This window comes from Scyliorhinus torazame, chromosome 22 (genome assembly GCF_047496885.1).
Source record: "Scyliorhinus torazame isolate Kashiwa2021f chromosome 22, sScyTor2.1, whole genome shotgun sequence".
NCBI classification, from domain to species: Eukaryota; Metazoa; Chordata; class Chondrichthyes; order Carcharhiniformes; family Scyliorhinidae; genus Scyliorhinus; species Scyliorhinus torazame.
The window spans coordinates 9,996,136-10,011,553 of record NC_092728.1 but is presented as its reverse complement, the minus strand read 5'-3'; the positions used below and the strand labels follow the sequence as shown (position 1 = coordinate 10,011,553).

General features: G+C 57.5%; 1 protein-coding gene across 1 annotated transcript in view; it reads left to right on the top strand.

The window, feature by feature from the left end:
- Positions 1-15,418, top strand: part of LOC140399421 (actin nucleation-promoting factor WAS-like) — a 107,376-nt gene that overhangs the window by 62,995 nt on the left and 28,963 nt on the right. The window contains 1 exon segment of the mRNA XM_072488998.1: positions 12,076-12,271. Coding sequence (XP_072345099.1) covers positions 12,076-12,271 — 196 coding nt within the window.

The window sequence follows — 15,418 nt, the reverse complement described above, 5'->3', positions numbered from 1 at the left end:
AGGAATCCAATTAATCCCACACCCATCTCTGCTCCTTCCTCCAAAACCTTGGGACTATTGAGGGTGAATCTTCCCCCATGGCCCTATCAGGCAGCGTCTCTCAGATCACAACTCGCTGCGTTAAAAAACTCTCCTTATCCCCTGCCTCTTGTCCTGTTAAGCACACTGAGATAACATGGGCTGCAACTAGATGCAGCTCTTACCTGAGAGATACTCCACACCTTGAAGTTAGTTCAATCTGATTTATTGAACCTGTCACACAGTTAGCTCAATCCTCTGTGAGTCCGACTCTCTGCTAACCTAAGTGTGATTAATCTGTCTGACTGAACCAGACTAGCACTTAGCCACGTGCTGGAGGTGTGCATACTGTACATACACCCTGACTCACACTGTAGATGTCCCCAGTGGAAAGAGGCAGAGTGTGAGTGCCTCGTGCCTTTTATAGTGGACCACCCCCCAAGTGTTCTGCCTGCTGATTGGTTCTGTCCTGTTCTCTGTGTTCATCAGCTGCCTGTCTGTATCTCATTATGTGCATGTCTGCATATCATGACACCTCTGATTCATTTATCAATTCTCTGGCTCCTGATTTACTCGATCGGAAACTCCCTGATGCACGATCGATTGCACAAAGACTTGAGTTGGGTACAACTGAGGGCTTTATTGCTCTAAGATGTGTGGCCTCCCACAGCAGCTGCCGAAATGGCTGCAGCATGGAGGACACACATATTTATACTCCGCCTACTGGGCGGAGCCAGCGGGCAGGGACTACTAACGAACCTGTAGTACAGGTCCTACCTTACATCACCCAATAGAGGTGCAACAGTGGTTTACCACATTCACCCCTTGTTAAAATTGAGTCCGGCGGGGGTGGTGGAGAATCATATACAACAAATAGTTTTCTTTTTACATTTACAATCCTTGACAGAGGGAGAAAAAAATGTCTTTTGAAGTCCAGTGGACCAGTTAGAGGTTTAACCGGTCCGGGGGCTCGATGTGCCGCTGGGAGCGACGTAGTGGTGGCGGCGATGTCGATGCTGGTCCGATGTCCGGTGCCTCCGGGAGTGTGCCGAAATCCTCTTCATCCTCGGGCGTGGGCAGGGGAAGGACGGATGGTCCTGGGGGGATTGCTGCTGGGGCGCTGGGCCGGAGGGGTGTGTGTGGGGGGAACCTGCTGGTGCCAGGTCCCTGAGGGAGACAGTATCCTGGCGGCCGTTGGGGTACGCCACGTAGGCACACTGGGGGTTTGCATGGAGCAATTGCACCCTTTCCACCACGGGTCTGCCTTGTGGCGGCGGACGTGCCTACGGAGCAGGACTGATCCTGGAGCTGCGAGCCAAGTCGGGAGCGACACCCCGGATGTGGACTTCCTGGGGAAGGCAAAGAGAAGTTCATGGGGTGTGCTGTTAGTGGCGGTGCACAGCAGTGACCGAATGGAGTGCATCAGGGAGGACCTCCTGCCAGCGGGAGGCCGGGAGGTCCCTGGACCGTAGGGCCAGTTGGACGGGCCTCCAAACCGTTCCGTTCTCCCTCCCCACCTGCCCGTTTCCCCGGGGGTTGTAGCTTGTTGTCCTGCTGGAGGCGATACCCCTGCTGAGCAGGAACTGACCCAGCTCATCACTCATGAATGAGGATCCCCTGTCACTGTGGATGTAGGCGGGGAAAGCGAACAGAGCGAAGATTGTGCTGAGGGCCTTGATGACGGTGGCAGACGTCATGTCGGGGCATGGGATGGCGAAGGGGAATCTGGAGTACTCATCAACCACACTGAGAAAATACGTGTTCCGGTCGGTGGAGGGGAGGGGCCCTTTGAAATCCATGCTGAGGCGTTCAAAGGGGCGGGAGGCCTTCACCCAGGCGTGCACGGTCTGGCCGGTAGAAGTGCGGCTTGCACTCCGCACAGACCTGGCAGTTCCTGGTGACTGCTCTGACTTCCTCGACGGAGTAGGGCAGATTGCGGGCCTTTATGAAGTGGTACAACCGTGTGACTCCCGGGTGACAAAGGCTGTCGTGCAGGGTCCGGAGTCAGTATACCTGTGCGCTGGCACATGTACCTCGGGATAGGGCGTCTGGGGGCTCGTTGAGTTTACCGGGGCGATACAAAATCTCGTAGTTATAGGTGGAGAGCTCAATCCTCCACCTCAAGATTTTATCATTCTTGATCTTGCCACTGTGTGTTATTGAACATGAAGGCTACCGACCGTTGGTCAGTGAGGAGAGTGAATCTCCTGCCGGCCAGGTAATGCCTCCAATGCCGCACAGCTTCAACGATAGCTTGGGCCTCCTTTTCGACGGATGAGTGCCGGATTTCGGAGGCATGAAGGGTGCGGGAGAAGAATGCCACGGGCCTGCCTGCCTGGTTTAGGGTGGCGGCAAGGGCAATGTCCGATGCGTCGCTCTCTACTTGAAAGGGCTGTGACTCGTCTACAGCGTGCATCCCGGCCTTGGCGATATTGGCTCTGATCCGGGCGAAGGCCTGTTGGGCCTCGGCCGTCAGGGGGAAATGGGTGGACTGTATGAGTGGGCGGGCCTTGTCCGCATAGTTTGGGACCCACTGGGCGTAATACGAGAAAAACCCCAGGCAACGTTTGAGGGCCTTGGGGCAGTGGGGGAGGGGAGTTCCATGAGGGGGCGCATGCGGTTGGGATCGGGCCCCAGAACTCCGTTCTGGACCACATCGCCGAGAATGGCTAAGCGGGTCGTGCTGAACACGCACTTCTCCTTGTTGTAGGTGAGGTTGAGGAGAGTGGCGGTGCGGAGAAATTTGGCAAGGTTGGCATCGTGGTCCTGCTGGTCATGGCCGCAGATGGTGACGTTGTCTCGGTACGGAAAGGTGGCCCGCAAACCGTACCGGTCGACCATTCGGTCCATCTCCCTTTGGAAGACCGAGACCCCGTTGGTGATGCCGAAGGAACCCTGAGGAAGTGATAGAGGCGACCGTCTGCCTCGAAAGCGGTGTATAGACGGTCTGCTTTACGAATGGGGAGCTGGTGGTAGGCGGATTTGAGGTCTACAGTTGAGAAGACCCGGTACTGTGCAATCTGATTGACCATATCAGATATGCTTGGGAGGGGGTACGCGTCGAGCTGCGTGTACCGGTTGATGGTCTGGCTGTAGTCCGCGACCATTCTGTGTTTCTCCCCAGTTTTAACTACTACCACTTGGGCTCTCCAGGGGCTGTTGCCGGCCTCGATGATGCCTTCTCGAAGCAGCCGCTGGACCTCGGACCTGATGAAGGTCCTGTCCTGGGCGCTGTACCGTCTGCTCCTGGTGGTGACGGGTTTGCAATCCGAGGTTAGATTTGCGAAGAGGGACGGTGGGTCGACCTTTAGGGTCGCGAGGCCGCACACAGAAGGGGCCCGCCGAATTTCAGGGTTAGGCTCTGGAGGTTGCACTGGAAGTCCAGGCCGAGTCGCAGGGCAGCGCAGGGGTTAGGGAGGACGTAGAGGCGGAAGCCGCTGAATTCTACGCCCTGGACCGTGAGCGTGGCCGCACAGTACCCCCGGATCGCCACGGAATGGGATCCGGAGGCCAGGGAGATTCTTTGATTGGCGGGGTGTACCGCGAGGGAGCAGCGCCTTACCGTATCCGGGTGGATGAAGCTCTCGGTGCTCCCGGAGTCCAGCAGGGAAGAGGTCACGTGTCCGTTGACTAGCACGCTGGTCGATGCGGTGGCCAGGTTGTGCGGACGAGACTGGTCGATGGTCACTGAGGCGAGTCGTGGTCGGTCGTCGCTGGTGTAGGATAACGGGGAGCCCGGGGGGCCCTGGTCCTGGAAAGCTGGCGGTGCCCATGTGCCGTGGGGGAGACAAGATGGCGGCGCCTGAAGATCTCGAGGAGGACAAAATGGCAGCTAAGGTTATAGAGGAGTACAAAATGGCGGCGCCCATGGGCCGCACGTGGCAGGGGTTGAACAAGATGGCAGCGCCCATGGGCTGCACGTGTTGCTCGGAGGGGAGGATGGCGGCGCCCACTGGCCGCGCGTGGTCTGAGGGGGAGAAGATGGCGGCGCCCATTGTCCGTAAACGAGGGGGGTGGGGGGCGATAGCGGCGGCTGCACGGGCCTGGCACACCGCAGCGAAGTGCCCCTTCTTGCCGCAAGCCTTACATAGGGCGGCGCGGGCCGGGCAGCGTTGGCGGGGGTGTTTCTGCTGGCCGCAGAAATAACATCGGGGACCCCCGGAGTTTGCTGGCTGGTGCGTGGCGCAGGCGTATTGGCTGGGTGAGGCCGTCTGTGGGGTCTGCGATGCATAGGACGGGTGGGCCGCGCAGCGAGGTGACCGTCATGAAGAGCGCCAGTTTCTTTGTCTCCGCTAGGTCGAGCGTGGCCCCCTCTAACAGTCGCTGGCGTATGAGGTCCGACCCAATCCCCGTAACAAACGCGTCCTGCTTAAGGAGGTTTGAATGTTCAGTGTCCGTAACGGCCTGACAGTCACAGTCCCGGACGAGTGGGATTAGGGCCCGCCAGAAGACTTCTATGAACTCACCAGGGAGTTGAGAGCGAGTGGCGAGTACGTGCCTGGGGAAGAGTATGTTTGTCTTCTGAGCGTAATTCTCCTTGAGAAGCGTCGTGGTTTCGGCGTAGTCCGGGGCGTCCTGGATTAGCGGAAAGATGCTGGAGCTCAACTTCTGAGTACAGGATCTGTATTTTCTGAGTCTCCGAGACAGGGCTGGGGGCCGCGTTGATGTACGCCCCGAAACAAGCTAGACAGTGTTGAAAGTCCTTTTTGGCGTCGCTTGAATGCGGATCCAGCTGCAGGTGATCCGGTTTGATTCGGAGGTCCAGCTTTTGAAAATCATAGAGCAATAAATTGATGCACGATCAATTGCACAAAGACTTGAGTTGGGTACAACTGAGGCTTTATTGCTCTAAGATGTGTGGCCTCCCACAGCAGCTGGCGAAATGTCTGCAGCACGGAGGACACACATATTTAAACTCCGCCTACTGGGCGGAGCCAGCAGGCAGGGACTACTAACGAACCTGTAGTACAGGTCCCACCGTACATCACCTAATAGAGGTGCAACAGTGGTTTACCACACTCCCCTCACGATTGGGACCACCTCGGTTTAAATCTCCCTCATTAACCGTCTCCGCTCTAAGGAGAACGATCCCTGCTCCTCACAGTCTCTCTTGCCACATTGACTGAAGTCCCCCACCCCCCCTGATCCCCCCTCGAAGCACTCCGGGTAAACCTCATTCTTCCGCACGCTCCCCTCTCCAAATCTGCCTCCGCTTCCGCACCTCGCCAGTCTGTTCATTTACCAAGCTTGCCCTGGGTTTGCCTGCTTGCGAGGCCTGTCGCAGTGCTCTCAACACTGGGCCCGAGGTCTGCCTTCGAGCCTAATGCCAGGCTGTGCAGGCCATAGAGGTTCAACAGGGTTCAACAGGGTTCACTAGGCCGATAATCAGATCGGGAATCCTTCCAACAAATCCCCACTACTCCCCAAAGGATAGAAAAATATAGGTGGGAGATCGCCTAACAATGAGTTTTCATCCCTATCTCTGTAACCTCCTCCAGCCCCTACACCTCCCTATCTCCGTAACCTCCTCCAGCCCCTACAACCCTCCTATCTCTGTAACCACCTCCAGCGCCTACAACCCTCCCTATCTCTGTAACCTCCTCCAGCCCCTACACCTCCCTATCTCCGTAACCTCCTCCAGCCCCTACAACCCTCCTATCTCTGTAACCTCCTCCAGCCCTACAACCCTCCTATCTCTGTAACCTCCTCCAGCCCCAACAACCCTCCCTATCTCTGTAACCTCCAGTCCCTACAACCCTCCCTATCTCTGTAACCTCCTCCAGCCCCTCCACTCCCTCCCTATCTCTATAACCTCCTCCAGCCCCAACAACCCTCCCTATCTCTGTAACCTCCTCCAGCCCCTACACCTCCCTATCTCTGTAACCTCTACCAACCCCTACACCTCCCTATCTCTGTAACCTCTTCCAACCCCTACACCTCCCTATCTCTGTAATCTCTTCCAACCCCAACACCTCCCTATCTCTGTAACCTCTTCCAACCACTACACCTCCCTATCGCTGTAACCTCTTCCAACCCCTACACCCTCCCTATCTCTGTAACCTCTTCCAACCCCTACACCTCCCTATCTCTGTAACCTCTTCCAACCCCTACACCCTCCATATCTCTGTAACCTACTCCAACCCCCTACAACCCTCCCTATCTCTGTCACCTCCTACAGCCCCGACAATCCGCCCTATCTCTGTAACCTCTTCCAGCCTCTACAACCCTCCCTATCTCTATAACCTCCTCCATCCCCCTACACCCTCCCTATCACTGTAACCTCTTCCAACCCCTACACCTCCCTATCTATGTAACCTCTTCTAACTTCTACACCCCTCCCTATCTCTGTCACCCCCTCCAGCCCCGACAACCCTCCTATCTCTGTAACCTCCTCCAGCCCCAACAACCCTCCCTATCTCTGTAACCTCCAGTCCCTACAACCCTCCCTATCTCTGTAACCTCCTCCAGCCCCTCCACTCCCTCCCTATCTCTATAACCTCCTCCAGCCCCAACAACCCTCCCTATCTCTGTAACCTCCTCCAGCCCCTACACCTCCCTATCTCTGTAACCTCTACCAACCCCTACACCTCCCTATCTCTGTAACCTCTTCCAACCCCTACACCTCCCTATCTCTGTAATCTCTTCCAACCCCTACACCTCCCTATCTCTGTAACCTCTTCCAACCACTACACCTCCCTATCGCTGTAACCTCTTCCAACCCCTACACCCTCCCTATCTCTGTAACCTCTTCCAACCCCTACACCTCCCTATCTCTGTAACCTCTTCCAACCCCTACACCCTCCATATCTCTGTAACCTACTCCAACCCCCTACAACCCTCCCTATCTCTGTCACCTCCTACAGCCCCGAAAATCCGCCCTATCTCTGTAACCTCTTCCAGCCTCTACAACCCTCCCTATCTCTATAACCTCCTCCATCCCCCTACACCCTCCCTATCACTGTAACCTCTTCCAACCCCTACACCTCCCTATCTATGTAACCTCTTCTAACTTCTACACCCCTCCCTATCTCTGTCACCCCCTCCAGCCCCGACAATCCTCCCTATCTCTGTCACCTCCTCCAGTCCCTACAACCCTCCCGATCTCTGTAACCTCCTCCAGCCCCTACACCCCTCTCTATCTCTGTAACCTCTTCAATCCCCCTACAACCCTCCCTATCTCTCCAGCCCCAACACCCCTCCCTATCTCTGTAACCTCCTCCAGCCCCGACAATCCTCCCTATCTCTGTAAACTCCTCCATCCCCCTACAACCCTCCCTATCTCTGTAACCCCCTAGAGCCCCTACACCTCTCCCTATCTCTGTAACCTCCTCCAGCCCCTACTCCCCTCCTTATCTCTGTAACCTCCTCCAATCCCCTACAACCCTCCCTATCTCTGTCACCTCCTACAGCCCCGACAATCCGCCCTATCTCTGTAACCTCTTCCAGCCTCTACAACCCTCCCTATCTCTATAACCTCCTCCATCCCCCTACACCCTCCCTATCACTGTAACCTCTTCCAACCCCTACACCTCCCTATCTATGTAACCTCTTCTAACTTCTACACCCCTCCCTATCTCTGTCACCCCCTCCAGCCCCGACAATCCTCCCTATCTCTGTCACCTCCTCCAGTCCCTACAACCCTCCCGATCTCTGTAACCTCCTCCAGCCCCTACACCCCTCTCTATCTCTGTAACCTCTTCAATCCCCCTACAACCCTCCCTATCTCTCCAGCCCCGACACCCCTCCCTATCTCTGTAACCTCCTCCAGCCCCGACAATCCTCCCTATCTCTGTAAACTCCTCCATCCCCCTACAACCCTCCCTATCTCTGTAAACCCCCTAGAGCCCCTACACCTCTCCCTATCTCTGTAACCTCCTCCAGCCCCTACTCCCCTCCTTATCTCTGTAACCTCCTCCAATCCCCTACAACCCTCCTTATCTCTGTAACCTCCTCCAGCCCCTACAACCCAACCTACCTCTGTAACCTCCTCCAGCCCCCACAACCCTCCCTATCTCTGTAACCTCCTCCAGCCCCTACACCCCTCCCTATCTCTGTAACCTCCTCCAGCCCCTACACCCCTCCCTATCTCTGTAACCTCCTCCAGCCCTACACCACTCCCTATCACTGTAACCTCCTCCAGCCCCTACAATCCTCCCTATCTCTGTAACCTCCTCCAGCCCCTACTCCCCTCCCTATCTCTGTAACCTCCTCCAGTCTCCTATAGCCATTCCTATATCTGTAACCTCCTCCAGCCCCGTACAGTCCTCCCTATCTGTAACCTCCTCCAGCCACTACAACCCCCCCAATCTCTGTAACCTCCTCCAGCCCCTACTCCCCTCCCTATCTCTGTAACCTCCTCCAGCCCCTACAACCCTGCCTATCTCTGTAGCCTCCTCCAGTCCCGACACCCCTCACTATCTCTGTAACCCCTCGAGCCCCTACAACCCCCCCTATCTCTGTAACCTCCTCCAGCCCCTACAACCCTCCCTATCTCTGTAACCTCCTCCAGTGCCTACACCCTCCCTATCTGTAACCTCCTCCAGCCCCCTACGACCCTCCCTATCTCTGTAACCTCCTCCAGCCCCAAACCCCTCCCTATCTCTGTAACCTCCTCCAGTCCCCTACAGCCCTCCCTATTTCTGTAACCCCCTGAAGCCCCTACACCCCTCCCTATCTCTGTAACCTCCTCCAGCCCCTACAATCCACCCTATCTCTGTAACCTCCTCCAGCCCCTACACCCCTCCCTATCACTGTAACCTTCTCCAGTCCCCTACAGCCCTCCCTAACTCTGCTACCTCCTCCAGCCCCTACTCCCCTCCCTATCTCTGTAACCTCCTCCAGTCTCCTACAGCCATTCCTATCTCTGTAACCTCCTCCAGCCCCGACACCCCTCCTTATCTGTAACCTCCTCCAGCCCCTACACCCCTCCCTATCTCTGTAACCTCCTCCAGCCCCCACAACCCTCCCTATCTCTGTAATCTCCTTTAGTCCCCTACAGCCCTCCCTATCTGTAACCTCCTCCAGCCCCTACAACCCTCCCTATCTCTGTTGCCTCCTCCAGTCCTGACACCCCTCCCTATCTCTGTAACCCCCTCGAGCCCCTACAACCCCCCCTATCTCTGTAACCTCCTCCAGCCCCTATAACCCTCCCTATCTCTGTAGCCTCCTCCAGTCCCGACACCCCTCCCTATCTCTGTAACCCCCTCGAGCCCCTACAATCCCCCCTATCTCTGTTACCTCCTCCATCCCCCTACACCCATCCCTATCGCTGTAACCTGCTCCAGCCCCTACAACCCTCCCTGTCACTGCAACCTCCTCCAGCCTCTACACCCCTCCCTATCTGTGTAACCTCCTCCAGTCCCCTAAAGCCCTCCCTATCTCTGTAACCTCCTTCAGCCCGCACAACCCTCCCTATCTCTGTAACCGCCTCCAGCCCCTATACCACTCCCTATCTCTGTAATCTCCTCCAGCACCCACAACCCTCCCTATCTCTGTTACTGCCTCCTGCCCCTACACCCCCTCCCTATCTTTCTAACCGCCTCCAGTCCCCTACAGCCCTCCCTATCTCTGTAAACACCTCCAGTCCCTACAACCCTCCCTATCTCTGTCGCCTCCTCCCGTCACCTACAGCCCTCCCTATCTCTGTAACCTCCTCCAGCCCCTACAATCCTCCCTGTCTCTGTACCCTCCTACAGCCCCTACAGCCCTCCCTATCTCTGTAACCACCTCCAGCCCCTACAATCCTCCCTATCTCTGTACCCTCCTCCAGCCCCTACAGCCCTCCCTATCTCTGTAACCTCCTCCAGCCCCTACAACCCTCCCTATCTTTGTAACCTCCACCAGTCCCCTACAGCCCTCCCTATCTTTGCAACCTCCTCCAGCCCATACAACCCTCCCTATATCTGTAACCTCCTCCAGTCCCCTACAGCCCTCCCTATCTCTGTAACCTCCTCTAGCCCATACAACTCACCCTATATCTGTCACCTCCTCCAGTCCCCTACAACCCTCCCTGTCTCTGTAACCACTTCCACCCTCTACAACCATCCCTGTCTCTGTAACATCCTCCAGCCCCTACAACGCTCCCTATCTCTGTGACCTCCTCCATCCCCAAGACCCCTCCCTATCTCTGTGACCTCCTCCATCCCCGACACCCCTCCCTATCTCTGAAATCCCTCCCTATCTCTGTAACTTCCTCCAGCCCCTACAACCCTCCCTATCTCTGTAACCTCCTCCAGCCCCTACAACCCTCCCTATCTCTGTAACCTCCTCCAGCCCCTACAACCCTCCCTATCTCTGTAACCTCCTCCAGCCCTAACAACCCTCCCTATCCCTGTAACCTCCTCCATCCCCTACAACCTTCCCTATCTCTGTAACCTCCTCCATCCCCTACAACCCTCCCTATCTCTGTAACCTCCTCCAGCCCCAACAACCCTCCCTATCCCTGTAACCTCCTCCAGCCCTGCAACCATCCATCTGGAATTACCTCCTTACACCTCTCGAGGTGATGAGATGGTTGGAAGGAGAGGGAAAGGGGGGCACAGGGAGGGGAAGCGAGGGGAGGAAAAATGAGTGTGGAGGACGTGTTAGGGGAGAAGTGATTGGGGGTAGTGAGGGGAGGAGGAGGGGTGATGGACAGGGTGTTGTGTTATGCTTCTTCATGTCGCATCAGCTGCTTCCTTGATGTACGCTCTGACAAAGAAAGGTTCAGACTTGGAGATAGGTTTAACACATTTATTGAACAGTTAACAATTCTCCTACTTGAGTTCGACTCTCCTGCTAAACTTGCTGTAGTAACTCAGTCTAACTAACCAGTCTGCTCTAAGCCATGCGGTGGGTGTGATGCTTCCTGATCTGTCCCTGTCCTTCTCTCTGAGTGTCGCCTGTGGAAAGAGACAGAGCATGTGTGCCCTGTCCTTTTATATGGGTTGTGTAATGCCCCCTTGTGGTAGTGTCACCTCTGGGTGTCTTGACTGCCCATTGGCCGTGTCCTATTCTATGTGTTCATTAGTGTATTTCTGCATGTCATGATGTCTCTATTGCTCCCTCTAGTGTTTACTAGTCGTAGTGTATTTACATTAACCCCTTGTGTATTTACAGTGATGCATATCACCACACAGGGGAGGTTTGGAGAGGGAGGAAGATGAGGGGGTGGGAGGCTTGGAGGGCAGGTGAGGGGTAGGGGTGGAGTTGAGGAGAGAGGGAGGAAAGGGGAGGAAGTGAGGGGGGAATGGAGCGACTGGGCAGAGAGGGAAGGGGAGGCGATGGGGAGCGGAGGGTGGGTGAAGGCCTGGGGGGAGGAGGGGAGGGAGAGTGAAGGACTGAGGGGAGGAAGTGAGGGATACAGAGGGGAGGGGGGAGTGTAGGATTGAGGGGAGGGAGACAGAGGGGAGGGGAGGGTGAGTGAAGGAGCTGTTGGGGGGGGGGTGTCCTGTGGGGGGGGGGGGGGTTGTGCTGTGGGGGGGGGGGGAATCATGCTGCGAGATGGGGGTCCTGTGGCGGGGGGGGGGGTCCTGTGTGGCAGGGTCGGTCCTGTGTGTGGGGGGGGGGGGTTGGTGCTGTGTGGGATTGTCCTGTGGGGGGGTTGTGCTGTGGGGGGGGGGGTAAATCATGCTGCGAGGAGGGGGTCCTGTGGCGGGGGGGGGGGTCCTGTGTGGCAGGGGCGGTCCTGTGTGTGGGGGGCGGGGGGTTGGTGCTGTGTGGGATTGTCCTGTGGGGGGGGGTCGTGCTGTGGGGGGGGGGGGGGGGGAATCATGCTGCGAGGAGGGGGTCCTGTGGCGGGGGGGGGGGGGGGGGTTGGTGCTGTGTGGGATTGTCCTGTGGGGGGGGGGTCGTGCTGTGGGGGGGGGGTGGGGAATCATGCTGCGAGGTGGGGGTCCTGTGGCGGGGGGGGGGTGTTGGTGCTGTGTGGAGGGGGCTGTGCTCCGGCTGACATGCGGACCCTCGGGGGGGTGGGGGGGGTAACACCCCCCCCCCCCCCCCGACCCCCACGCCCCACCCCCCCCACCCCGGCTCCGCTATCTGACGACAATGTGGTTAATTGTGTTTCCCCCTCCTCAGGGCCGGGATTCCAGTCACCCACCTCCGCACTCCCCATGACCGCCGTGACCATCGCCAATCCCGACATCACCTCCTTCCGTTACCGGGGTCTCCCGGCCCCGGCTCCGGCTCCGGCCGAGAAGAAGAAAGGAAAAGACAAGGGCAAAGGAAAAAAGAAAATGACCAAGGCCGACATCGGAGCTCCCAGCAACTTCCAGTAAGATCCACCACCAGGGTCAAAGGGCAGGGGTCAAAGGGCAGGGCAACGCGCCAGGGTGGTAACACAGTGGTTAGCACTGCTGCTTCACAGCGCCAGGGACCCGGGTTCGATTCCCGGCTTGGGTCACTGTCTGTGCGGAGTCTGCACGTTCTCCCCGTGTCTGCGTGGGTTTCCTCCGGGCGCTCCGGTTTCCTCCCACAAGTCCCGAAAGACGTGCTGTTAGGTGAATTGGACATTGTGAATTCTCCCTCTGTGTACCCGAACAGGCGCCGGAATGTGGCGACTAGGGGCTTTTCACAGTAACTTCATTGCAGTGTTAATGTAAACCTTCTTGTGACAATAAAGATTATTATTGTTATTAGAGGCGCTCCCTCAGCACTGACCCTCTGACAGTGTAGCACTCCCTCTGTACTGACCCTCTGACAGTGCGGCACTCCCTCAGTACTGACACTCTGACAGTGCAGCACTCCCTCAGTACTGACCCTCTGACAGTGCAGCACTCCCTCAGTACTGACCCTCTGACAGTGCAGCACTCCCTCAGTACTGACCCTCTGACAGTGCAGCACTCCCTCAGTACTGACTCTCTGACAGTGCGGCACTCCCTCAGTACTGGCCCTCTGACAGTGCAGCACTCCCTCAGTACTGGCCCTCTGACAGTGCGGCACTCCCTCAGTACTGACCCTCTGACAGTGCAGCGCTCCCTCAATACTGACCCTCTGACAGTGCGGCACTCCCTCAGTACTGACCCTCTGACAGTGCGGCACTCCCTCAGTACTGACCCTCTGGCAGTGCGGCACTCCCTCAGTACTGACCCTCTGACAGTGCAGCACTCCCTCAGTACTGACCCTCCGACAGTGCAGCACTGCCTCAGTACTGACCCTCTGGCAGTGCGGCACTCCCTCAGTACTGACCCTCTGGCAGTGCGGCACTCCCTCAGTACTGACCCTCTGACAGTGCGGCACTCCCTCAGTACTGACCCTCTGACAGTGCAGCACTCCCTCAGCATTGACCCTCCGACAGTGCAGCATTCCCTCAATACTGACCGTCTGACAGTGCGGCGCTCCCTCAGTACTGACCCTCTGACAGTGCAGCACTCCCTCAGTACTGACCCTCTGACAGTGCAGCACTCCCTCAGCATTGACCCTCCGACAGTGCAGCACTCCCTCAGTACTGACCCTCTGACAGTGCGGCACTCCCTCAGTACTGACCCTCTGACAGTGCAGCGCTCCCTCAGTACTGACATTCCGACAGTGCGGCACTCCCTCAGTACTGACCCTCTGACAGTGCGGCACTCCCTCAGTACTGACCCTCTGACAGTGCAGCGCTCCCTCAATACTGACCCTCTGACAGTGCGGCACTCCCTCAGTACTGACCCTCTGACAGTGCAGCGCTCCCTCAATACTGACCCTCTGACAGTGCGGCACTCCCTCAGTACTGACCCTCTGACAGTGCGGCACTCCCTCAGTACTGACCCTCTGGCAGTGCGGCACTCCCTCAGTACTGACCCTCTGACAGTGCAGCACTCCCTCAGTACTGACCCTCCGACAGTGCAGCACTGCCTCAGTACTGACCCTCTGGCAGTGCGGCACTCCCTCAGTACTGACCCTCTGGCAGTGCGGCACTCCCTCAGTACTGATCCTCTGACAGTGCGGCACTCCCTCAGTACTGACCCTCTGACAGTGCAGCACTCCCTCAGCATTGACCCTCCGACAGTGCAGCATTCCCTCAATACTGACCGTCTGACAGTGCGGCGCTCCCTCAGTACTGACCCTCTGACAGTGCAGCACTCCCTCAGTACTGACCCTCTGACAGTGCAGCACTCCCTCAGCATTGACCCTCCGACAGTGCAGCACTGCCTCAGTACTGACCCTCTGGCAGTGCGGCACTCCCTCAGTACTGACCCTCTGACAGTGCAGCATTCCCTCAATACTGACCGTCTGACAGTGCGGCGCTCCCTCAGTACTGACCCTCTGACAGTGCAGCACTCCCTCAGTACTGACCCTCTGACAGTGCAGCACTCCCTCAGCATTGACCCTCCGACAGTGCAGCACTGCCTCAGTACTGACCCTCTGGCAGTGCGGCACTCCCTCAGTACTGACCCTCTGACAGTGCAGCATTCCCTCAATACTGACCGTCTGACAGTGCGGCGCTCCCTCAGTACTGACCCTCTGACAGTGCAGCACTCCCTCAGCACTGACCCTCCGACAGTGCAGCACTCTCTCAGCACTGACCCACTGACAGTGCAGCACTCCCTCAGTACTGACCCTCTGACAGTACAGCACTCTCTCAGCACTGACCCACTGACAGTGCAGCACTCCCTCAGTACTGACCCTCTGACAGTGCAGCACTCCCTCAGCACTGACCCTCCGACAGTGCGGCTGTCGCTCAGTACTGACCCTCCGACAATGCGGCGCTCCCTCAGCACTGACCCTATGACAGTGCAGCACTCCCTCAGCACTGACCCTCCGACAGTGCGGCTGTCACTCAGTACTGACCCTCCGACAATGCGGCGCTCTCTCAGCACTGACCGTCTGACAGTGCGGCGTTCCCTCAGTACTGACCCTCTGACAGTGCAGCGCTCCCTCAGTACTGACCCTCTGACAGTGCGGCGCTCTCTCAGCACTGACCCTCTGACAGTGCAGCACTCCCTCAGTACTGACCCTCTGACAGTGCAGCACTCCCTCAGTACTGACCCTCTGACAGTGCGGCACTCCCTCAGTACTGACCCTCTGACAGTGCAGCACTCCCTCAGTACTGACCCTCTGACAGTGCGGCGTTCCCTCAGTACTGACCCTTCAACAATGTGGTGCTCCCTGAGCACTGACCCTCCGACAGTGCCGTACTCCCTCAGTACTGACCCTCTGACAGTGCGGCACTCCCTCAGTACTGACCCTCTGACAGTGCGGCACTCCCTCAGTACTGACCCTCTGACAGTGCGGCACTCTCTCAGTACTGACCCTCTGACAGTGCGGCACTCCCTCAGTACTGACCCTCTGACAGTGCAGCACTCCCTCAGTACTGACCCTCTGACAGTGCAGCACTCCCTCAGTACTGACCCTCCAACAGTGCGGCACTCCCTCAGTACAGACCCTCAGACAGTGCGGCACTCCCTCAGTACAGACCCTCTGACAGTGCAGCACTCCC